The 26,480-nt window shown below is 43.0% G+C and overlaps 1 protein-coding gene across 4 annotated transcripts in view; it reads right to left on the bottom strand.

Moving 5' to 3' along the window:
* Positions 1-26,480, bottom strand: part of MASP1 (MBL associated serine protease 1) — a 69,924-nt gene that overhangs the window by 42,619 nt on the left and 825 nt on the right. For 3 of the 4 annotated variants that reach the window (XM_020870070.2, XM_020870072.2, XM_020870074.2), the window contains exon 2: positions 21,258-21,489. In XM_020870070.2, the coding sequence (XP_020725729.2) occupies positions 21,258-21,489 (232 nt within the window). Of the gene's footprint in view, positions 1-21,257; positions 21,490-22,038; positions 22,120-26,480 lie in introns of those variants that run through there. The other variant, XM_020870071.2, reaches the window with a different exon arrangement.

Here is a 26,480-nt window from a genome sequence, read left to right as displayed (position 1 = left end):
CAAATATGCTTTTTATTATTATTTTTTTAAATTGAAGTATGGTTTTTTTACAATGTGTTAGTTTCAGGTGTAAAGTGATTCAGTTACACACACACACACATATTCTTTTTCAGATTCTTTTCTTTACAGTTATATCTTCAGTGCATGGAATAGGACCTAGAATATAGCAGTTATCCAATAAATATTTGTCATCCAGAACTAAAACTGCAAGACCTATTCTGAGAACAATGAGAATCCTGAAATTCTGTGGGGATTGTAGGAAAAGATATATTTGGAGGGATAGGTTGAAACTAGATTATTATTGACCTTGAATCACATACCAAGTGACTTGAAATCCCATGGACAGAGGAGCCTAGTGGGTTACAGTCCATGGGGTTGCAAAAGAGTCAGGCACAGCTGAGCGACTAAACAACAAAAAAGGGAAGTCACGTAATCAGAACTGTATGTAATAGGTAGTCTTACTAATACAGAAAACTATTGGAATCACCCCAAAATAGTTGCATTTTTTAAAGACTCAGCTGCAAAAATTGCCTATTTGCTAAAGAATTCCCTATTTTGCAAGAGCCAGGGGCCCTGGGTAGATTCAGAGACCCAAGGAGAGAGTCTAAACTGGTTGTCTAAAGCAGATTTTGTGTGCTTGGTTTGGGAAACAGTGTTGTAGTTGGCTGGTATATTTATATGACTACCATACTTTGCTTACCTACCACTCTATCATTTATACCTATCTTGATCCTTTTAAAGAAGCATTTTTGTCTGCATCCTCCAGATTGATGTTTTAGCCAAGATGCATGAGAAAAATCTGACCAAGAATGATGTCTGCTGCCTTTCAGTCTTTAAAGGAAAGTTCTCAAAGGCTGCCTATCTCTAGTAGCTTCTAATGAATTCATTGTTTTGTTCATTAGCTTAGTATGTCAAAAGTATCTTGACATTTGACACTTCTGTTTTGAAACTAATGATTTATTTATTTAAAATAAGTGGGAGCTTTAAAGGAAAATAATTTGCCCTGGCAACAAAACACGAGGACAATTAATCACTAACTTAGGGAACTGAAGTGTAAACAGAAGATGAGATCATGGCTTTGCTATGTTTTTCTCTTCTCTGCAGATACTAGCCAAACTCACACCAGCCTTATTGCTGTAGAGTGTTCCAATCTGCACAGAGTTGAAATATCTCTTTCTTGAACATCTCAGCTGCTTTGTTGTTTTGATGATCTGAGTTTTCCAGGTAGCTGAAGTTTTACCTATGGTTTTTTAAAAAATTGGGGTGTTTGTGTGTAATGCTTTTCAAAGTGCTTTATTCAAATCCTTGGTTTCTCAGGTAAAATATACTAATCCTTCTTGGTGATCCAAGGACAGTGTTATGAACATCAAGTTTCTTGGGGATTTTGAGTTTTGTAATGTTGCTTGCCCTGCATTGAAAGCCCCCAGACTATAAAGCCTTTGCAATTCTTATGTCTTCTTTATGTAGATTGGGTTTTATTTACTGTTTTAAAATCAGGTAGAAACTCATTAAGCTGCTGTCATTCGAATTTGATGAGAATAAGACTAAATACATAAAGAGTGAGGGTCTGGGAGAGGGCTTCTTCTATGAGTAACCATATGATCTGGAATGCACTATCTCGGTGACCTCTGCGTTAGAGGTCCTGACCCCTATTTCTGACTCCACCAAAAAGTGGTATATGGCTGACTCCTGTAGCGCTCAATTATCCACCTGGTAAACTAGGGGTTTGAACTAGCTGAGCTCTACGTTCTCTTCCAGTCCTGACATACTAGTGTTCTAACAAGGCATTATATCCATACATTAAATAAACCAACTAGAGCAGGGGTCCCCAACCTCTGGGATCTTATTGCCTGATGATCTGAGGTGGAGATGATGTAATAATAATAGAAACAAAGTGCACTGTAAATGTAATGCACTTGAATCATCCTGAAACCGTCTCCCACCCCCAGTCTGTGGAAAAATTATCTTCCACAAAACCAGTCCCTGGTGTCAAAAAAGTTGGGATTCGTTGAACTAGAGAATGGTGAGAAGGAGTTTCAACACAGAGATTGCTTCATACTTAAGAACTTGTTTGTGGTCTATACCATGTGCTCTAGAAGTAATTACTGATGAAGAGTCAAGCCTTGAGCATCAACGCTTCTAGACATAGCAGCCTCATTCCTTCTTTGTTATCCCCGAGGTCTCCAGGGAGACCTGTAGCATGAGACTTTCAAGTGAAACCAACCAGAGATCTTTTGGATCAGGGAGAGACCTAATGAAGGTCTATGATAAACAGCCTCCCTTCTTGTAACTTCCAGGCTTAAGGATACCTAAGTTTATGATGGCAGATAAACAATCCTCACCTGTAGACCCTCATTATTTCAGAGGACAGGTAAGCATGCTCCAGCTGAGACCCATGGGAAACTCTGAGTCTGATAGACCTTTAGAAGCAGGGAAGAGAAGGCCCCAGGGCCCTGGGAATTCAGCCTGCAGCTCCAAATAGAGCCTGGAGGGAGGGACTTTTAAGAGCTGTTTCAATCCTCTCCTTCTAGAGGAAACTGAGGTCCAGAGAAGGGCAGTGACTTACTCAAGAGTAGAGAGATAACCACAAGCATTTCCTGATACCAGATTTGCTTTTGGAACAGTTCTGACCCTGGAGAAAGGAGCCCACCAATCCAGAGAGTGCAAGGCAAACAACCCAGGCACTTTGCCAAACAACTTTTCTGGCTCAAGGGCCTCTTGAAACTTTATCTGGGGTGCATGGACTATCTCCCAGAGAGGATGTGGCTCAGTGACAGCTCTGCGTAACCTAAACAGAGGGGTCACTGGCCCTACTTAATATTTGCAGCCCTTGCTATGACTGTAAAATTCTACAAAACCCAGTGACTTCTGAGTACAGATGGAGGATTGAGCCCTGGCTTCTGTTTGGACTGTCCCTGTACTAGGGTCATTGTATTAACATGATGGGGGGAAATACTTTATCAAAGGAAAACAAAAAATTCACAATAGTAGAAAACCATCTGGCTGGGGATCACAGACTCTTTTATTTTTCTACTTATTATGGGCAGCCATGTCCTTTCAGCCGTGTCCTATTGTGATTTTCAGCACTAACATATGGATGCATGTCCTCAATTTGCTTTCTTTCATCTCAACAAATATTTAAATACCAAGTTCTGTCCCCATTATAACATGAAGGATGCCAAAAACTACTAATTTGTTGCATGTGCTTAATAAGCAAGCCCCCTGCCTCTGGGAATATAAAATATAGTAGGAGAATAAGTACTCACATGTGTCTGTGTTAAGGAATTACCAGATTATAGTTATTGCAATGAAAGCTAGGAAGTTCCTGGGGTTATAAGATGGGAAAATATTGCATCCAGCTGAGAGGGGTCAGAAAACAGGAAGAAGAGAATGGCCTCTGAGCTGGGACCAAAAGTTGAGCAGGATGTAGGCAGGTAGAAATCGTAGGTGGAGGGCTGGGAAGAGGGCAGTAAGGAGGACATCCAGGTAAGTAGCAAAGTTCTGAGAGCATTTGGAGTCTCAGCCGCCCCTCCCTACCCACCACCACCTGATATAGGAAAGGGGTTCTGTTGAGGACAGGGAGCAGCGAAGAGAGCGGGAAGGAGGAGAAAGCAGAGTCTGCTTTCTATAAGTTGTCTACCTTAGTAGAAACAGCACGAACCTCCTAGGCAAAGCTAAGGCAGGGCAGCAGAAAACTTGGTGAACTTTCTGCAAGAGGGCAGCTATGGCTTCTTTCCACGTGTCCATAAAATGATCTCATCAGAGACTATCAATACGTTGACGTCCACCCAGTGACAAACCTGAAGCTGAGATGATTTCAGTGAATCAATCAAAACCATTATCTAGTAAGCAGTGGCTTCAGGTTCACTACAGCTTTCTGATTCCCCAGTTAGTGATGTCTTACGCTTCTTTAAGACACAAGGTGAACAAAAATGGCTGTCCACTACTATGTGATATCCCTTATATGTGGAATCTAAAAAATAATATGAATTGATGAATATAACAAAAAGGAAACAGACTCACAGATACACAGAACTAACCAGTGGGTACTAACCAGAGGGGAGGGTGGGGACAAGATAGGAGTAGGGGATTAAGAGGAAGGAGCTATTATGCATAAATAAGTAAGCTATAAGGATACATTGTATGACACAGGGAATATAGTTAATATTTAATGATAACTATAAGTGGAGTTTAACTTTTAAAAATTGTGAATCACTATGTTGTACCCCTGTAACTTACATAATAATATATAAACAAGGTTGAAGGCCAAAGAATTGAAGCTTTTGAACTGTGGTGTTGGAGAAGACTCTTGAGAGGCCCTTGGACTGCAGGAGATCAAATGAGTTAGTCCTAAAGGAAATCAAACTTGAATATTCATTGGAAGGACTGATGCTGAAGCTGAAGCCGAAGCCCCAATACTTTGGCCACCTGATGTGAACAGCCAACTCATTGGAAAAGGCCCTGATTCTGGGAAAGATTAAAAGAAGGAGGAGAACAGGGTGACAGAGGATGTGGTGGTTGGATGGCATCACCGATGCAATGGACATGAGTTTGAGCAAGCTCCAGGAGATGGTGAATGACAGGGAAGCCTGAAGTGCTGCAGTTCTTGGGGTCGCAAAGAGTTGGACACAACTGAGTGAATGAACTACAACTGTATATCAATTCTACCTCAATTTTTTTTTCTCTCAGAAAGGCTGTCCTATAAGTCCAAATACTTTAGAGATTTGCTTGTCAGTGTTCCCAAGCTATATCCTTGAGTCCCTTTGACATCTTCTCTGGGCCCTTGAAGAACTGTTCAGGCTTAATTTAGGCAGATATTCAGAGAGTGTGCTGATTGCCTTCAGAGGTCACATGGCTCCACTGACACTTTAATTTCAGACTTCTGGCCTCCAGAACTGTGACAGAAGAAATAGCTATATATTTATTTATTTATAAGTAAATGAATAAACCACTAGGTTAATGGTAATTTATTATGACAGTCCTACAAATTGAAACTGCTCTGTAGATAGGTTTTCCTCATTTGTAAAATAGTGAAAATAATAGTATTTATAAATCACGGGACTTGGTGAACATATATGTAAACTATGTAGAGAGTTACCTGAAATATAGTCAGCACTCAGGAATTCAGAGAGAAAAACAGGGGCACTAAGATTGAGCCAACTGAGGTGACATCTTTCTGGACTCCCAGCTAAGTGGAGTGTGGGTAATTTCACACATTTGAAGAAGAATTAAGAGATTGAAACCATTCCTGGATGCCTTGTTTTCTGGTTCCACTCCTTCATTCCTAACCTCACTGGAGCCAGCAGCACAGACCTCTCTTTTTATGAGGCCCCCAGATCACAGGTTAATGGGGTGGGAAGGGAACCGAGGGAGTCCTCGCCGCACGGCCTCCTCATCTGACACCTTAGGTCTCTTTGACTCTCTGTACTTTACAAACTTCCTAATGGTCCCGGGAGGTGGGTGACATGGTGAAGATATTTTCCTAATTTTAGAAGAGCGGACCAGAGTTAATTTAAAGGATCTCTGACAGCTTTCATCCACAACAGAATAATATTATTATTAATATAATATTATTAATAATATAATATTATTAATAATATTATTATTACTATAATATTAACCTCCCCCTTACTTTCCTGGGTTTCAAAGGATTTCTCTAGGTGTGTGAATTTAGGCCCGTGTTTCAGTGACAGCCCTGGACCCAGAACTCCTGATTCTAGGGACTGGGCCAGGGGAAACAGCCCAATGATACTACTTTACTCAGCTGCCCAAACTGCAGTTAAAGATGGTAAAAGTGAAAGTCGCTCAGTTATGTCCGACTCTTTGTGACCCCATGAACTATACAGTTCATGGAATTCTCCAGGCTGGAATACTGGAGTGGATAGGCTTTCCCTTCTCCAGGGGATCTTCCCAACCCAGGGATCGAACCTAGCTCTCCTGTACTACAGGCAGATTCTTTATAAGCTGAGCCATCAGGGAAGTTCAGAGACTATGAGAAGGAGCAAATTAAAAGTACCAGATGCTAGACAAGAACCTGGGACTAAAAAAAAAAAAGGAGATGTGTGTATGTGTTGCATTTCAGAAGTTCTTGAAAGTCACATAAGTAAAAATAGCACAGCTGGTGTGGTTAAGACTCAAGTTGGCCATATTTGAAAGGGACTGTAGGTTGTTGCTTCAGTACTGACCAAGTCATCTGGCTATAAAATAATAATGATAATAATAATTAGAGTACTGCTAGTAGTGAGTGCTTAGTCCATTAGTTGTGTCCAACTGTTCTAGACTCTGTAGCCCAACAGGTTCCTTTGTCTATGGGATTATCCCAGCAAGAATACTGGAGTGGGTTACCATTTCCTTCTCCAGGGGATTTTCCTGACCCAGGGATCAAACCCACATCTTCTATGTCTCCTGCATTTCTAGGCAGATTCTTTACCTGCTGAGCTATTGGGGAAGCCCACTAGCAGTAATAGTAATAGCAGGAATAGAAATAATCCACCCCCATTTTCCATGTGGAATTTCCAGTTGACAGGGTATTTTCAGCCATCTTTAAGTAGTCATGTAGTGAATGCATTTCAGGTAGATAGTAGTTTCTGGACCAGACTGGCAATATGAATCTCCAAATTCACATAGCCTAGGAGTAGTGGAGAAACTCTATACAGTCAGCAAAAACAAGACCGGGAGCTGACTGTGGCTCAGATCATGAACTCCTTATTGCCAAATTCAGACTTAAACTGAAGAAAACCACTAGACCATTCAGGTATGACCTAAATCAAACCCCTTATGACTATACAGTGGAAGTGAGAAATAGATTTAAGGGACTAGATCTGATAGACAGAGAGCCTGATGAACTATGGACAGAGGTTCGTGACATTGCACAGGAGACAGGGATCAAGACCATCCCCATGGAAAAGAAATGCAAAAAGGCAAGATGGTTGTCTGAGGAGGCCTTACAAATAGCTGTGAAATGAAGAGAAGCAAAAAGCAAAGGAGAAAAGGAAAGATATTCCCATTTGAATGCAGAGTTCCAAAGAATAGCCAGGAGACATAAGAAAGCCTTCCTCAGTGATCAGTGCAAAGAAATAGAGGAAAACAACAGAATGGGAAAGACTAGAGATCTCTTCAAGAAAACTAGAGATACCAAGGGAACACTTCATGCAAAGATGGGATCGATAAAAGGATAGAAATGGTATGGACCTAACAGAAGCAGAAGATATTAAGAAGAGGTGGCAAGAATACACAGAAGAACTGTACAAAAAAACCTTCATGACCCAGATAATCACAATGGTGTGATCACCCACCTAGAGCCAGACATCCTGGAATGTGAAGTCAAGTGGGCCTTAGGAAGCATCACTACGAACAAAGCTAGTGGATGTGATGGAATTCCAGTTGAGCTACTACAAATCCTGAAAGATGATGCTGTGAAAGTGCTGCACTCAACATGCCAGCAAATTTGGAAAACTCAGCAGTGGCCACAGGACTGGAAAAGGTCAGTTTTCATTCTAATCCCTAAGAAAGGCAATCCCAAAGAATGCTCAAACTACTGCACAATTGCACTCATCTCACATGCTAGTAAAGTAATGCTCAAAATTCTCCAAGCCAGGCTTCAGCAATACATGAACCGAGAACTTCCAGATGTTCAAGCTGGTTTTAGAAAAGGCAGAGGAACCAGAGATCAAATTGCCAATATCCGTTGGATTATCGAAAAAGCAAGAGAGTTCCAGAAAAACATCTATTTCTGCTTTACTGACTACGCCAAAGCCTTCGACTGAGTGGATCACGATAAACTGTCGAAAATTCTGAAAGAGATAGGAAGACCAGACCACCTGACTTGCCTCTTGAGAAACCTGTATGCAGGTCAGGAAGCAACAGTTAGAACTGGACATGGAACAACAGACTGGTTCCAAATTGGGAAAGGAGTAGGTCAAGGCTGTATTTTGTCACCCTGCTTATTCAACTTATATGCAGAGTACATCATGAGAAATACTGGCCTGGAAGAAGCACAAACTGGAATCAAGATTGCCAGGAGAAATATCAATAACCTCAGATATGCAGATGACACCACCTTTATGGCAGAAAGTGAAGATGAACTAAAAAGCCTCTTGATGAAAGTAAAAGAGGAGAGTGAAAAAGTTGGCTTAAAGCTCCACATTCAGAAAACTGAGATCATGGCATCTGGTCCCATCACCTCATGGGAAATAGATGGGGAGACAGTGGAAACAGTGTCAGACTTTATTTTTGGGAACTCCAAAATCACTGCAGATGGTGACTGCAGCCATGAAACTAAAAGACGCTTACTCCTTGGACGGAAAGTGATGACCAACCTAGATAGCATATTAAAAAGCAGAGACATTACTTTGCCAACAAAGGTCCCATCTTGTCAAGGCTATGGTTTTTCCAGTGGTCATGTATGGATGTGAGAGTTGGACTGTGAAGAAAGCTCAGTGCCATAAGATTGATGCTTTTGAACTGTGGTGTTGGAGAAGACTCTCGAGAGTCCCTTGGACTGCAAGGAGATCCAACCAGACTGTCCTAAAGGAGATCAGTCCTGGGTGTGCCTTGGAAGGACTGATGCTGAAGCTGAAACTCCAATACTTTGGCCACCTCATGCAACGAGTTGATTCATTGAAAAAGACCCTGATGCTGGGAGGGATTGGGGGCAGGAGGAAAAGGGGACGACAGAGGATGAGATGGCTGGATGGCATCACTGACTCGATGGACATGGGTTTGAGTAAACTCCGGGAGTTGGTGATGAACAGGGAGGCCTGGCATGCTGCGATTCATGGGGTCGCAAAGAGTCGGACACGACTGAGTGACTGAGCTGAACTGAACTGAACTGCACTGCAGGAGCAGCGGCAGACCTAAGACAAAACCTAAATGTCCTGACATGAGTCAGCTCTGGTTCAATAACTGGAATTACAAGACCATAGCAGGTCAGAGATAGAAAGGATATTAAAGACTATCTTTTTCCTCTCTTAGATGGGGAAACTGAGCTCAAAGAAGTGAAGTAACTGGTTGAAAGTCACATGACCACATAATGGTGAAGCCACTGTCAAGGCCCAGCTCTATTGAGAGTCCCAGTAAAGTGTTCTTATATATTTGCTAGTTCAAGTGAGAATCTCTCAACGGAGCTGGGGGAACCTCCGAACCCTTGCAAAGTATGTGTTGTGCACATGCAAATACTGGACATCAGTACTGGATGCCACGAATAGTGTGAGGGCCTAGACCTGCTGCAGGTCCTTAGAATCCAGGAATCCCACTGCTACCAGGAAGGACTGCCCAGTTGCCAGGAGGGCCCTGGGCAGAAAAGGAGATGGTCTCCGGGCAGCAGAGCCTGGGAAGAAGAAAGAGCTGGCTGGGGAGGGGTAGCCTCCAGCGTGGGAAGCAGGCATCCCGCAGGTGGGAAACTGGCGGTGCCGGGCATCTCAGTGTGGCGGGGCTGGGGGTGTGGGCTGAAGTGTCTGGGAGTCATGGCTGGGAAGAGGAGCCAGGAAGGACTTTACTCTCATTGGCCCATGAATGGCTTAGACTCTCCACACACCCCTTCTGTGACTTCAGAGACAGGCCTATTCACATGCAAATCTCCTCTGGGACTGGGAGACTGAGCCCCAAATGGTTCAGGGGCAGGAAAATAGCCTGGGGACAGGCAAAAACAAAGCCTTGTTGTGTTCTTCTGTGGCAGAGGCAGCCTGGCTCCAAGTCAGTCGCAGTCAGCACTGGGGTGAAAGCAGTGATTAAGTAAGTGCCTAGCAGAGAGAAGGGACCCGCCGCGGGCCAGCGTCGCCAGGCACTTTCCAGGAATGTGTGAGCTGGTGTGTCCCTCCAACATCTCCCAGGACTCTGCCCTGCACCCGTCTGAAAGAACATCTTCAAATCTTTGTGGGGAAATTTTTAAGGTCCCTGGAACCTTAGGGACCTAAAGACCTGGGTTCTGGCCAGCATCCTACCACTACTATGTGGTATTATTGTAACCTCTCCCTAGCAAGTGCCCTGAAGCTGGCTCGTATCAACCTATAGGGAGCAGCTGTCACTTCTCAGGGATTTTTGCTATGCTTTTGTTAGACACAGCCATTATGAAAGATTCAGTTTCATAAACTTACAGTTAAATAAATTATATTTAAAAGAAATAAATTATGTAAAAACTCATCACCTCCTAACAATTCTAAAATTTTATCATTATCTCTGCACTTGAGTTTACTAACTTCTAGAATATTGGAGTGGTGAAGAGCCGGCTCCTGTATGCCCTCCCAATCCACCCCCAAGTTGCTGATTATAAGTACACTGCTGGCTTTCACCTCAGTTTTCACAAACATACTAGGTGGAACTTCCTTCTATCCTCTAAGAGGCAGAAGGTCAAATGACACATGGGCAGAAAAGCAGCTAGTAAAGTCTGCCATTGCCTGTGAGCATTCAGCAGTGACCCAGGCCCCATGGCGATCCAGCTCCCATCTGTACCTCTGCCTTCATCTTCTACCCCTCTCCCTTGTGCTCCAGCCACACAACCTTCCTTGAAAGTGAAAGTGAAAGTCACTCAGTTGTGTCCAACTCTTTGCAACCCCAAGGACTATACAGTCCATGGAATTCTCCAGGCCAGAATACTGGAGTGGGTAGCCTTTCCCTTCTCCAGGGGATCTTCCCAACCCAGGGATCAAACCCAGGTCTCCCACATTGAAGGCGGATTCTTTACCAGTTGAGCCACTGGGGAAGCCCAAGAATACTGGAGTGGGTAGCCTATCCCTTCTCCAGCGGATCTTCCCAACCCAGGAATCGAACCGGGGTCTCCTGCATTGCAGGCGGATTCTTTACCAACTGAGATATCAGGGAAGCCAGGCTTCCTTGCTGTTCTTCAAATATACCGGGCATTTTCCCTCTAAAGTCTTGTCTGTTCTCTGGTTGAGAGCTTTTCCCCGAAAGTCACATGGCTGACTTTCTCAGCTTCTTCAAGGCTTTGCTCAAATGTCACTCTTTCATCTAGGACTGCCTTGACCAATACATTTCAATGGTAACATGCATCCTTCTTTACCCTGTTCTATTTCATTTCTTTGCCTATTACCTTACTGGTGGTGGCGGTGGTTTAATTGCTAATTAAGGTCCAACTCTTTGTGACCCCATGGACTATAACTTGCCAGGCTCCTCTGTCCATGGAATTTCCCAGGCAAGAATATTAGAGTGGGTTGCCATTTCCTTTTCCATATCTTACTACTCACTATATAATTAACTTTGGATTGTGTTTAGTGTTTATTGTCTGTTCCCCCCAGTGTAATGTAAGCAATGCCAATAAACATTTCTGTCTTAATTACTGCTATACTCCAAGTGCTAGTAAATGGTAGGCATTCAATGAAGATTTATTGAATAAATGAATACTTCCCTTTCCCTTTTCCTTGTATGAGCACACCAAAGTAAATTCACGCTCTGCTTTTTACTAAGGTGTGTCTGAGGGCAGCCTGTGTACACTTAGCCCACAGATTTGCACACCAGGAGTACCTATTCTCCAGAGCATTCCACCTCAGTCTTGCCAACATTTTCTACCTCAGAGCTGGGACCGTCCTGTTTTCCATCACTGCCAAGGCTGTGCTGATTGCACCTCCTACATAAAATAAGCCTTTGTCAGACTGTTTCTGAAGCTCATTTTCACTTCTGGATTCTTCTGAATCAACTAGAATGGATTTGGGAACTGGGTATCTCTGGAGTGGAGGAATTCCACTAGGGAATACAATAGAAATTCATGAGAAACATTTGCTCATTCTTCTTTTTCTTCAGGGGTAAGGCCTCCTGTCTACTCCCAGAGAATGAGCAGAGCTGCATCAGTAGTTGAAGGTCGAGGGCATGTTCAGAGTAAACACAGAGGCTGCACAGAAATTAGGAGCCGGGGGGTCAGAGGAGTCAGTCTTGGAGCAGGGCCACAGGAGGGACTTATCTCTCAAGTATACAGCAGGATGCAGACTGACCCAGAGAGGCTTGGGAAAGGAGAATCGGTACTGGAAGGACTGACTGGGAGAGGCCAGCCAGTCCAATTTCCTCACTGAGCAGATGGAGAAACTGAGGCTGAGAACAGACAGGTGACTTGCCAATGTCTCGGCAGGAGTCAGTGGCTCACCTCTAAACCAGAGCCCTTTCCTTTATGCTCAGCACCAGGAGACCCATGCTTTTTCCTGTTCTGCCCCCCAGGACTGTATTCACTATGAGAAACAAACACAGACATAGGCCCTGAGCTCATGAGGCTGACAGTCCATACAATGACCTTGAGTTTACTATTAGAACTTGTATGCCACAAACAGATAAATCAAACACTTCCTTGTGGCTCAGATGGTAAAAGCATCTGCTTGCAATGTGGGGGAACTGGGTTCGATCCCTGGGTGGGGAAGATCCTCTGGAGAAGGAAATGGCAACCCACTCCAGTACTCTTGCCTGGAAAACTCCATGGATGGAGGAGCCTGGTGGGCTACAGTCCATGGGGTCGCAAAGAGTCGGACACGACTGAGCGACTTCACTTTCACTTTTTCCATCCTTCATAGCACAGATTCCATTTCCTCTTATTTTTATAAAATATTTTTTTCCTCGAAAAGTTAGGATAAGAGAGAAAGTTCTTTAACAAAACCTAGATAACACAGTGGCCCTCAAGGTCCCACAGTTTTACAAAATTTTACTAAATTTCTCTTGTAACCAGGAAGCATATAAAAATCCTGATACTCTGTTCAGGATAAAACCTGTTCTGAGAAGGGCCAAACAGAGAGACCCAATCTTAACTTGGGAGTAAGAAGACCAGGGATTGAGACCTGGCTTTGCTATAAAGTCCTAGATGAATGCACTTAAGCTCTTGATGCTCAGTGTCCTTTCCTGTAAATTAGGTGTAATAATTCTGGCTCTCCCTAGTCCATGAGCATCAAAGAAGGTAATAGATTAGAAAGTGCTATAAAACTAAAATATCTCCTGCCATATCAATAAACAGGAAATATCATAGCCATTGCTGATTTCTGGCCTCCGAATGTGAATGAGGGCTTCCCAAAACTGGCATTCAACAGATGCTGTCACCCCTCTAACCGTGATTGCTAAGGAGCTGGGGGAATGCAAGAAGCAGCCATCTGCCACTCCTTAAGGTGAACAAGGAAACAGGATTTGGCACCAGAGAGCAGAGGTGCATATGAAAGGAATAAATTTACTGAGCCCAGAAGCTTGTATCTTCCCGTACATAGAACACTAAATTCCTTAGCTTGAAATCTGATCTTTGATGTTCAGATTGCTTCCTCCCTTTGTTGCAAACCAGTATATAGTTGGACTCCCCCTCTGGCCTCCTTGGAACAGTTTTCTCAGAGCTACTGAGATGCTGCCTCCCGGGCTTGGAGTCCTAAACATTCCCACCAAAGAAAATAGCTCTCTACTTTCAGGTTGTGACTATATTTTTTAGTTGACATTGCCATAAACTTGTGTTACTACAAGGTGAACACACAGCAGAAATAAACAGCTTCTTGGATTTGACCAGTCTGTTCAAAGTACTTTCCCATAAATTGAGAAACTCAGTGACTTGAGCAAGGTCATAGGCAACCAGTTAGTGTTAGAGGAGATGAGGAAACTGACACTCACCGAGCATCCAGTGATACCAGCTGGCGCTTCAGTACTCACACCCTTGCCATCATCACCACTGAAATAATACTTCCTGAGCTCATTACATAGGCATTGGACACATGCAAATACAGCATTTACCTCACTTGGCATTCACAGTAATAAGCCCAGGAGACAGGCATTATTGTTATCCCTATTTTACCGTAAGTAGTGGAGATAGGACCTGACTCTAGGTCTGACTGGCTCTAGACCCTGATCGCCAAACCACTGAAAATGTTTGCCTTTTCACAGTATTGATTCCACTCACAGCCATCATTTCACTTAAATCCTCACATAACCTTCGAGGAAGGTACTGTAGTCTTTTTTTTTTTTTTTTTTTTTGGTATAATCAAAAAACCAATGCTTAGGGAGATCAAGGCATTAAGGGAATTGTTAAATAGAAATTGTTAAATTCCTATTTATCCTTCAAGACTTATCTCAAACATCAACCATTTCCAAAGCCTTTTTTGAACTTCCAGAAATGACCATTTTACAGCATATATACTGAGTCATACTCTTGTGTTCCTCTTTTCAGTTTTAGCTTATTAATTATATACTTGTCTCATGATATACTATGAAATTGTGAGTTCCTATAGGGCAGTTACTGTTTTATTCATCTTCATGGGCCCCGTCTTTGGTGCAGTGTCCAACTTACGATAGGATATCAATAGAATTCTTAGAATTCAATAGAATTCTTCATTCCATAGGCAGTGGGAAACTGTTGAAAGGTTTTGAGGCTGGCACAATCAAAGCAGTGTTTAAGGACATCTCTCTGGACACATGTAGAGGAAGGATTGGATGGGGAGAGACTGACCGTTGGTAGACATTTAGGAGGCTATTATAATAAACTAGGTGAGAAGAATAAGAACTGGAACTAAGGGGCTGAAGTGAAGAGAATGGGAAAAAAAAATGTTGAATATATCAAGAATATAGGGTTAAGAGGAGAAAAATAGTGTTACATCACAAGAGTATTTAGCAGTTGCCAGTTGAGTTGTGTGCATTCAATAAGGGAAGGAAAAAGAGAGAAAGAGAATGAAAGCCAAATGCAGGTTTTTATTATCTCCTTTTCCAATGAACAGATGCCATGAAGTGAGCTTGAAAAGAGGATGTGTGAATCTGCTGTTCCCTTGGTGGTGCTGATTTCTGAGTACCTTTCTCCAATACTTTGGCCACCTCATGCGAAGAGTTGACTCATTGGAAAAGACCCTGATGCTGGGAGGGATTGGGGGCAGGAGGAGAAGGGGACGACAGAGGATGAGATGGCTGCATGGCATCACCGACTCTATGGGCATGCGTTTGAGTAAACTCCAGGAGTTTGTGACAGACAGGGAGGCCTGGAGTGCTGCGATTCATGGGGTCTCAGAGTTGGACACGACTGAGCGACTGAACTGAACTGAACTTTGCAGTAAGTATAGCTCCAGGACTCCTTTCTCAGCACAAATCAGTTACTTCACCTGATGCTCAATTAAAGGAATCATAATTGATTGCATTTCTGAAAAAAAAAAAGTCTCTTCTGGACATTCTAAAAGACAGTGCCCTACTACATTTAAGAGATTAAGTTTGATTATAGCCAACACTTGCCTTCAGTTCAGTTCAGTCGCTCAGTCATGTCAGACTCTTTGTGACCCCATGAACTGCAGCACGTCAGGCCTCCCTGTCCATCACCAACTCCCAGAGCCTACCCAAACTCATGTCCATTGAGTCAGTGATGCTATTCAACCAACTCATGCTCTATTGTCCCCTTCTCCTCCTGCCCTCAATCTTTCCCAGCATCAGGGTCTTTTCAAACGAGTCAGCTCTTCACATCAGGTGGCCAAAGTATTGGAGTTTCAGCTTCAGCATCAGTCCTTCCAATGAATACCCAGGACTGATCTCCTTTAGGATGGACCAGTTGGATCTCCTTGCTGTCCAAGGGACTCTCAAGAGTCTTCTCCAACACCACAGTTCAAAAGCATCAATTCTTCGGTGCTCAGCTTTCTTTATAGTCCAACTCTCGCATCCATACAACACTTGCCTTACATTATACTTAAAAGCCTAAGCCTCCATATGATGGGGGCTTTCACTGTGACTTAATATTTTTAAAGGAAAAACAGACTGAATGTTTTAAGATATAAAGTCTGGTCCCAGTGTGACCTTGGCCCAAGAATTGCCCTCCCCTGGGCTTCAGCGTGATGATCATGAAGTTGAACCATGATTCCTGGGGTCTTTGATACATAGAATATCAGGGCTAGATGAGCCTTAGAGACCATCTGGCTCAACTTCCTGTATGTGAGAGAGGAATCCCTTGCCCAGGGTCTCTTAGTTATAGAGAATGGCCACAAGAATCCAGGCCTCCTGTTCCCTGGCCCGTGTCTGTGCTCCGCCCCTCGCCTGTGGCATTAACCAGATGTGACTCCTACGCCTGTCTGTACACTGCAGGAGTCCATACATTCCAAGGAGGCAGCCACATTCCAAGGAGGCAAATACTGTTGTGCAGATGCTCATGAGCCTTGAAGACCAAGGACTGCAGGAGATCAGGCTAGAGAGGAATTTTCATAAAGTGAGAGTATCTGGACCACAGCCCTAGGGTCCTGCTCTTCTTCAAGCTGCTGATGTGCAGTGTCAGCAATTTCGCCATCATGACCCTGATGGGCCAGGATGGGAAGGGCAGTCTGTGGAACTGTGGCTGGGCAGAAAGGATTCCTGTGAACTGGAGGTTCTTTGGTGGTCCTTTAAACACTCCCAGGCCTGCCAGGAGAATTCAGTCACAGAGTGAAAGATCCTCAGGACAGGAGTATTATCTCACCAGAAGGAAATGTGTGATATTCAAAGTTCCTTTGAAAAAGAACAGCACTAGAATGATATATTTACAAGTTCTCTTTAAATGACGTGTCACGAAGGCAACTCCAGCAGACTATGGTCTCTTGATGGAGTGCTTATGGCCAAGGAACTTGGAGAAGTGGCTGTTGGACCATATTATTACTATTTTCTGGCATTATCCTACCTAAGATAATGAGGATTTAGTGAGGTCATCTGGAAAGCTCTGGAAAGGATAATTAAGATTAAAATTCTAGAGTTTTTGGGACCTTAGGGGTCATCTCATCTTACTGCTCATGGAACAAATGAAAGAACAGAATTTTGTAAAGGGGCATTGACTTGTCTGAGGGTGATATGGCCAGCACGCTCATACTTCATTCAGATGAGAAGGAAGAGCCTCTTTCTCACTCATAGCCAGAAAAGCCACATATCCTGGGGGTAGAGAGTTAGGGAGAGAATGCAATTTTAAAAATTCAATGGGTTTCAACTGGATGTGGAAGTCTTCTGGGTTTGAAAACTTCTGAGTTCTCAGATGGAAATACTAGTCTTGTAACTGAATTGAGAACTTAGGGAGTATCTAAGCTGTAATTGGGGCTTCCCAGTTGGGCTTCCCTGATAGCTCAGTTGGTAAAGAATCCATCTGCAATGCAGGAGACCCTGGTTCAGTTCCTGAGTCGGGAAGATACACTGAAGAAGGGATAAGCTACCCACTCCAGTATTCTTGGGCTTCCCTTGTTGCTCAGCTGGTAAAGAATCTACCCACAATACGGGAGACCTGGGTCTGATCCTTGGGTTGGAAAGATCCCCCAGAGAAGGGAAAGGCTACCCACTCCAGAACTGGCTGGAGAATTCCATGGACTGTATAGTTCACGAGGCCTCAAAGAGTCAGACAAGACTGAACCACCTTCACTTTCACTTTCAGGTAGTGCTAGTCACAGAGAACCTGCCTGCCAGCGTAGGAGATGTGAGACGGGAGTTCAATCCCTGAATTGGGAAGATCCCCTAGAGGAGGGCAGGGCAACCCACTGCAGTATTCTTGCCTGGGAAATCCCATGGACAGAAGAGCCTGGAGGACTACAATCCATAGAGTTGCAAAGAGTCTGACACAACTGAAGCAATCTAGCATGTTCCTATGCATGCACACAAACTGTAATTCCTACAAGCCTGTGACCTTCGGGGGGACCAAGGAGGCTAAGTAAGCAGAGTGAGCTTCTGAGCCACCTTCAGCCCCAACAGCCCCACTTCTGTCTCCTGAATCAGGACTACTAGAAGATTTCTAAGAAGAAAAACGTCCACTGGGGAGAAAGTATTTGAAAAACAGTAACAACAACGTGGGCCTAGGTGGGTCTCCAGCATCCCTCTGCAGCTTGACATTCCATAAGTTCTTGAGTCTAGGAGGGGAACTCTGCCAGGCACGTGTGAGCAAGGGCACTGGGCCTGTCTCCATGTGAGCACCAGTTGACAGCTGATCAGGGTGCAGTGTCCTGTGAAGGAAGGCCTACTCAGGCCCCATAGCTGCTAAAACCTCTGCAGAGGGGCCAGTGATGGTGCTGGACAGCATTCTGGAAGGAAGTGAGCTGTGCAAGCCCGAGGAAAGACATACCTCTGTCCAATATGTTAATCCCTTCTAAAGGAATTGGGAAAACTGTCGGGCACTTCAGATAGTGGCTCAAATTCTGTCTTGTCTCACCCAGACTGATTCTTTGCTATGCTCATAGGTCACAAGTCTAATTTTGGAGCAGAGAGTGCTAAAAGACTGTCTTGTCCACTCCAGATCATTTGAGAGTTAGTGGCGGATCTGGGACCAGAACAGGAAGTTCCCAAACTCCAGGCAAGGACCCAGAGCATGGTGCCCTTCCAGAGGGCCTAGTCCCATCTCCTTGAATTTTCAGGAAGGTGTCATATCACCCTGGATAGAAATCATCAATTAACCTGCAAAATATTCTCCAGCCAGAAAAGCTAAGCTTTGGGCATAAATGTATTCCAGTGTTCCTAATTCAGGGTCAGAAGAGGTCTTCACGTTCTATCATGGCCCTTGAAAAGTACAGTGTTTTTTGTTTCTTTTTTTTTTCCATTACAAAATAGCCAATGTCAACTCCTTAATCTATCTTGTCAGGAGAATCCATTTATTTGGGAGCAAAGGATGGGGTTACGTCCTCTATTGTGTGTTTATCATCTTGGTAATGGAGTTCTGTGCTGTGCTGTGCTTAGTCACTCAGTTGTGTCCGACTCTTTGCAACCCCATGGACTGCAGCCCACCAGGCTCCCCTGTCCATGGGGACTCTCCAGGCAAAAATACTGGAGTGTGTTGCCATGCCCTCCTCCAGGGGATTTTCCCAATCCAGAGATCGAACCCAGGTCTCCTGCATTGAAGGCAGATTCTTTACCAGCTGAGCCACCAGGGAAGCCCCAAAGGTGTCCTAACAAGGGCAGACTTGACCTCTGTCTCAAAAAGAGGAAAACTTGTTAGAAAAAAAAAAATTGCAAATGAATTGAGAGTGAATTCTTGCAGTGGAGGGATGGGAAATAATGAAAATAAGTCATTGTCACAGCTAAAGAAAAAAAAATTTTGCAATTTCTGTGGTCTTGAGGCCTTAATTACTACTAAAGGCAAATGTTTCCACTGGCAAAATTTCTAGATGTTTGACATGTTTGAAAGTAGATAAAAAGCAGTTAGGAAGTTCACATTTAGCCTTGTCTAAATCAATGGAATTTACTCTTGTATTAAGCCAATGTTTGGTCATTTTCCTTCTGCTAAGTTCACTCTCCAATGTAAATATTTGAGAATACAATGGTGGTACAGCCAGCATTAGCTAGGGGAATGGGCTGGAGGATTCTGCTAACCAAATGCCCCTTACCCATAATACATCTGGGATCCTGGAGTTCGGTTCTTCCAGAGGCTAGATTATATCCTAGAAGACATAACTAACCTGTTCGTTAGAAATTTCAGTTTATGATGATGAACACTTAGGGCCTTGGTGAATACTCCCTGTTTGATCTTTGTGACTCTGAGAAGTTGGCTCCATTTGTAATGAATTTATAGAAACTGTATTTGATCTAGATTACCAAGCCATATCATCTCTGAGCGCAGGTAGTTACAACATTTCTCATTCTTTCTTTGTCAATCTTTTATCATCATTACTCTTTTCCACCTGTGTAATGGCTTTTTTTCTAGGCTCATCTCTTTTGGTAACGGACTAGATTTCTGGGTCCTTAAATTCTCACAGTTCCTAGCACAGGACATTCAAAGATGGGCAGTGGCACAGAGAGAGCATCGGTTCTCACATGTTGAGCTTTTGCTCCTCTGGGGCTATCGATAACTGCTGGGGGCATTTTTGGTTGTCACAACTGGAGTGTGAGTGCTATTGACATCCAGTAAGTGAAGCCAGGGATGCTGCTAAAAATCCTATAATTTGCAGAATAGCTTTCTTCGGCAATAATTATCTGGCTCAAAATGTCAATAGTGCTGAAATTGAAAAACTGTGCCACGGAGGACCAATTTTAGAAAGTTTTTAGTCACAGAAAACTTGCTTTAAATGGGATACTAGATGCATATCCAACATATGTAATCAGCAACACTCATCATTCAAAATGAGTTAATCAGGGTGGGAGTTCACAGCCCCACTTACCAGGCTTCCCCGGCCCCTGCCCCGGTGCCCTTGTCAGCCTCTGCAGTATCCTAGGGCTCAGTGGAATACAGCTTGTGAGCAGTTTGGCAGAGCCAAAAGAATGCAGTATTGAAAGTCATAAGACATGAATTTGGAATCTTGACCCATCATTTACTAGCTGCACAACCTTGGGTGAGTTGCTTCACCTTCTTGGGGTTGTGTCTTTGCTTGTAAATGGGATAGCAATACCTATCTCATAGGATTGTTTTAAAGGTTGAATGAGATTATAAGTGTAAAAACATCTTGTCAACTCACTTCTTTGCTGATGATCAAACATTCTGGTTAATACCAGGTTAATTCTTACTGAATTATGGCTGTAGAAAAATGAAACTATACTAACACCAAATGTATAGGAAGTCTGTGCTAGAGTGGTTTGATAAGAGCTTCTTCCAAGAAGCCAGAGAGAGGTTAAAGGTTATAAGTAGGTTCATAGGTCCTCACCTCTTTTTGAATCAGATAAAACTGTGATGTGTGTCACCTCTCAGAAGTACTTTGACCTTTCTTAGCTCCACTTTTAGAAGAGAACAGCTTCTATGGCATTGCTTGTGAGTACTTTCTAAATCCTGAGAAATTGTTGTTTGATGCTGCAATCATTTCCTGCTCCTTTTCCCTTTGTTTTTTACATCCATAGTTCACATCCATCTCCTGTGGTGACCCCATACTCTTTGCTGATAAAATCCAAACTCTTTAGCATTACATTCAAAGCCCTTCAGAATCTCACTCCAATCCAACCTTCCAACCTCACCTTTTATTTCCCTTGCAGCATACTCTACACTTCTCATTACCTTGATCATTACCTAGGGAACTGAACAATGTTTTCTAATGCCTCAGCTTTGGATACAACAATAGCTTTTACTCTGGAGTCTCTTTTGCTTGTTGGACTAAAGGTGACATTGGGGCAGAGGTTAGCAGAAATGGTAGACTTTGAGAACAGAAAGGAAAAGGGAAGGCTGTATTTGAGTAACACTTTGCCAATCTCATCTTCCTTAAGATCTTTTCTAGGTCTTTCTACTCAACCTGCACCTAGCGTACCATCTGCAACCTTCATTTGTCGTGTTATGATATTGTATTTCTCCCTCACTGGATTGCCAGCCTGGGGGGGTGGGGCAAACACAGCATCTGATTCATCTAGGTTCCTCTAACTCCCAGCAGATTCTCCAGTAGAGAACCTGACACGGTAAGGGAACACCAGGATCTCACCTTCACATAGTCGTATTCACAGAGGTAGGAGGATTCCAAGTTGAAGTGCATGAAGTAAAGCTTGATTCGAAATCCCTCTGGGACAGTGATATTCCAAGTCAGCTCTGAATCACTTGGATAGGAGTCCGGATAGCCAGGAGACTGGATCTGGCCAAACATGTTGTTAAGCTCCACAAGGTGGGCTGAGGCCTTCAGCAAGGAGAAGCAAAGAGCATGAGAAAGAAGGAGCCACCTGAAAAAACATGAATGGATTCACTCACACTCAGATAGCGGTTCTTGTCATTTAACTAGATCAACAGCCAGGAGACCAAGTTCCCAGCCTGTCACTGACTTGCTGTAATTATTTTTCCCTTGTGGGCCTTGCTTATCCACTGTATAATACTGGTGGATAGTAACTTGATTTTTAAGGTTTCTCCCAGTTGTGCTCTTTTAAAGATTCCATAATAGTATTAAACTTTCCCAGAAAATATCATATTTGGGACTCTGAGACATATTGTTTTTTGGTTTAGAATATAAATTTCATAGGTAAAAAGTGATACAAGTTCTTCAGCTCAGCTTAATTTAAGAATCATAAACTCTTGATTCAGTTTTCTAAAAAGTAATAGTAACATGGAAATATTGAGATAAGGCTTGTACTTGATGATGGGATCTGCAGTACCTTAAACAAATTTAACAAAATTAATCAAGAAATATAAAATTTTGAATTAAGAAGAAATGACCAAAACAAGTTTTTTCCCCCTCCCCTTTGATAAGTGTTCTTGTAAAAGGATCAAAAACTTACAATCTATTTCCAGTTGAAGGAATCCAAGATAATAGACTGTTAAGAGTTGTATAAAGGACATGGGAAATTCAACTAAAACTTACAGAACACACCCAAGTAGCTGATGCAATAATGAGGCAGAATGTTTAAGGCTTGTCAAAAACCTAATGGTCAATGTACAGTACAACCACGGCATCCAATAGATTGTTCCTCTGCAAGACTCAAGGACCTTGAACTCAAACATCCCAAACCTGGCTCGTCAGTTTCTCCCCTAAATCTTATTTATTCTGATTCCTATGTTTTGGAAACCTCTCTGTTTCTCCTCAGTCAATTAATTTAAATGTTCTTATCTGAACTATTGCTATTGAATCCTAACTGATTTCCTTGGGCCCCATTTCATGCCATTTAGCAATCTTCTGCCAAATTTGATTTTCTAAAACACAGACGTGTCCGTGTGGCTTCGCTGTGCCTGCAGGGCAAAGCATCTGCTACTGGGGTGGCTGATGAGCCCTTTCTCATCTAGTGCTGATTTGCCTGTCCAGCTTCATCTCATACCAGCCTGAGGCAGATCATTCTGGAAGCATGCCACACCCATCCCGGCCTCGACTCCATCACACATGCCCCACTCATTCCTCACCTGGTCATCTCATTTATCCTCCACCATCCAACTCAAAGCTGCCCAGGATACCATGGAATATCCTTCACTCCAGATTTGAGTTCCCTATACATGCTTCCAATTAGAGCAATGCTTTAGGCACAGCCCTGAAGTTAGGTGTATTTGGGTTCAAATCCCAGCTCACTTCCTTATTGGCTGTGAAATCTTGGGGAATTAGTCTCTGAGTCCAGGTTTCCTCAAATGTAAAGTGAAGATTATAGTTTCTAATTTACAGAGCTCACATGAATATTAAGGATGATATATGTAAAGGACCCAGTATAAAGCCTAGTATATAATAGATGATGAATGAATGAATGAGCTAAAGCATGAATGTGGGGCCAGAGTCTTATTAATATATAGTCTAAAAAGTAAGTTCTGGGGAGTTATACCAGCATTGTAACATTAATAGTTAGAATCTGACTAATCAGAAAGTTGTTTCTCCCAACCTACCCTGCCCTGCTCAGTAAAAAAATGCATATATGTGTCTATATGCATTTATATGAATTTTTGAGTGTATAAACACAATGAGATAACTGCAATGAAATTATCTAGCCGTCTTATATAATATTTACATAAAAGAGAAATATATAAGTGCAAAAAGGCCTAGAAGGGTACCTTTGGGGTATTAACAGTAGTTATCTCTGAAGTGGTAACATAAAATTACACTCAATAAAAATGAGTGCTTTCAATTTTACTTTTGTGTATGTAAAATGTTCAAATGTGTCTGGAAGGACCTTGCGCTATTTATTCAATTAAGAAAAATAGAGGTAAATTTTTTCCTAGGCCTCTACAATAGCAACACGTGAGATGCAACTAAGGAAACAAAATGTTTTCATCTAATTGCCAGGGTCAATATTTTTACAAACCAATCTGTGGAGGAAGGGCCTCCAAGGCAGAGAGAAAGGCAGGCATGGGTCCAAGCTCTCTGATGAAGTAGTAGGAGAGGTAAGTCTGAAAACTCTGGCTTGCAGGGGTCAGGCAGCCCCACTTTGAAATGAGGAAATATACTGATATTTCCAACCTGCACTGGAAATTCTGGTTAAGTGCCTCTTGAGGAAGGGAGGGCACTGGTCTTGGGTTGAAAGAGCTGGATTCCAGTCCAGACTTTGACTTCATTCATCTAACTAACCCATCTCGGGGAAGTCATGTAAGGTCTCCCTCTCGACTTCTTCATTCATTAAGTGTCGATAGTAATGACAACCCCTGAAGCTGCTGTCACAGTAAAGGAGAATTGGAGAGCAAGTACTTTGTCAGATGTCCAGCCCTAGTCAAACATTAGTTACTATTACCCCATCAGGCTGCTTCCCGAAAAGCAGGGGTTAGGAATGAGCTTTGGCTCCCAAACTGGACTTCCCTGCAATAGCAACACCCGGATTATGCAAGGCTGAAAGGTCAGTTTTCTCCACTTCTGCTTTTTTCACACCACATGGAGGAGACCCTGAGCTTCCTGCTGCTGGTTCTGTCATGGGCTGGCCCAGGCGGATGGCTCCATCTATCCTCAGAGGCCTCAGACCACATGCAGTAGGCAACTGGTCAGCGTAGGAGGAAGGCCTGTGAAGCACTCTGTTCTATTTTGTTTGCATTTCAAAACAGTTTCAAACATATGAAACAAATCTCTCTTTTCACATAATAAGCCTGAGCATATGCTCGCTTGCTTGCTTGCGGGGCTGCAAATCAAAGAATGCAAGTGGCGGCTTCCATTTCCCATCACGCTCTCTGAGTGTTTTTGGCTTCTTATCCACCAGGCACCGGCTGTACAAATTCTGACACCTGCTATCTATTCTCCGACTAATCAAAAAGTTTAGTTACATTTGTTTGAAATGTCACAAGTAATATATAAAGCCGGGATTTCATAAGCCCTACTGTAGGAGCAGCCTCTGAGGAATGCATAAAAAATGCCGGCATATAGCCATGGTTGTGGAACAAGTAGCACTTTCTATCCTTTCCATTCACTCCTCACTTCAGCCTACGCAACACCAAGACTGTTTTGGGATAGAAGAGTTGAAAAGGCCTGTGTAGATCTCTTTGACACTCTTACTTGACAGAGGACAAAAAGGATACCCCGAGAGGTGACATGTCATGCCCAATGCCATATGGTGAGTTAGCTTCTACAGAAAGCAGCAATAACAAAGGCTCACAGAGGAAACTGGGTTCATGCCCATATCATGCCTAGGCATCTGGCCAAAGCAATTAATCCTGTGAAAAATAATTCAAAAAACCCATAGCTTTATGTGAAAATTAAAAAAAAAAATACTAATACAAAAGTCCCTCCCCAACAGATTTTAGTTTAATTGGTCTGGAGTGAGGCCTGGTCATTGGCATTTTTTAAAATGTACTATAGATTGTTCTAATGTACAGCTAGGGTTGAGAGCTGCTTATGTAGAATAATATACTTGGTTGAGAGTCTGGCATAGTATTATAGAAAGAAATACTAAACTTGGAGCCCAAAGATCCAGATTTGGGTCTGGGCTTTTTCAAGATCATCAGTGTGGCTTTGGGCAAGTGGCTTAACTCTTTTATCCTCCTATCTCCATAAACCCTTACCTCATCCAAAATCTGAAGACCAGATGCGACAGAGACTTTACAAGTGCTTTGCAAACTCTGAAGTGTTGTGTCTGTATGAGGCCAGACCTTTTAGAGACTTCTGGTGGAGCACTTTTCCAGAAGTTTTGCTATTGAATAACTGAATTCAATTCAGCCAGTATTGATTGTATGCAATGAAATGATTGCATGCATGAAACAGACATTATGCTAGGTACGAGGCATACAAAGGTGAACAAACCACAGATCCTATTCCTTAAGGGACTTTCAGGCTGGACATTTCAACATGATGATACTAAGCGAGGTAACTCCCAAGGACAGAAAAAGCACAAAGGATAAGATGCTGACTCTGGGGAAACTGAGCAGGGAAGAGGAGGTGATGTTTGAGCAAGCTTGAATGATCATCTTGTGGAACAGTGGTCCCCAACCCCTGGGCCGGCTGAGGACTGGTACCAGCCTGCCGCCTGTCAGGACCCAGGCTGGACAGCTGGAGGTGAGCAGCGGACCAGTGAGCAAAGCTTCATCTGTCGCTCCCTGTAGCTTGCATTACTGCCTGAAGCCTGAACCCCTCCCTCCTTCCCCCCATCCCTTGAAAATTTTCTTACATGAAACTGGTCCCTGGTACCAAAAAGACTGGGGACCACTGCTAGAAAAAGGGGAAATAAGAGAGCTAAGGGGTGAGCAAATGCCAAGACAGAACTGATCATCGGCCCTATAGTTTGGTATGGCTGGGGTCCTGGGTGGTAGGGTGAAGGCTTGAATGGTGGACAGATGAGTCAAATGGTCATTCCATGTAGAGGGGCATAAATCTCATCTCTTTCAGGAGAAAGGAAAATGAAGTTAGACAGCAGGGTTAATATTACAATGGATTTAAAAAGAACGGAGTGATTGGATTAACCTTAAAGACCTGATTATCTCTCTAAACCACAGGTAATCTGAGTTCAAAGAGTTAACACAGCCTGAAGCCCCTCATTGGCCCCAGACCCTGAAAAGTTGCTAGGTGACTGCAGAAGAGAAACAAATAGAAACCCTTTTTCAACTGAGAGTAAAATTAACGGGAAATAGAGGTGTTCAGAGACTTAACACGTCTCTGGAGTGTTCGTTTTTTCTTTTTTGTATTTTTAACAGTATAAGCACTTGTAAGTAGTAAAAATAATTATGGTGGCTGGATTTTGACACTTGGAGAGGAAAACTTATAAGCAATGTCTAGTAACAAGCAGCTAGTAACTAAGTATAGGCTGAGACATTGGAAATATTGAAGAGCTTG

This window comes from Odocoileus virginianus, chromosome 4, assembly GCF_023699985.2.
Source record: "Odocoileus virginianus isolate 20LAN1187 ecotype Illinois chromosome 4, Ovbor_1.2, whole genome shotgun sequence".
NCBI lineage: Eukaryota > Metazoa > Chordata > Mammalia > Artiodactyla > Cervidae > Odocoileus > Odocoileus virginianus.
This window is presented reverse-complemented; position numbering and strand designations above follow the sequence as displayed.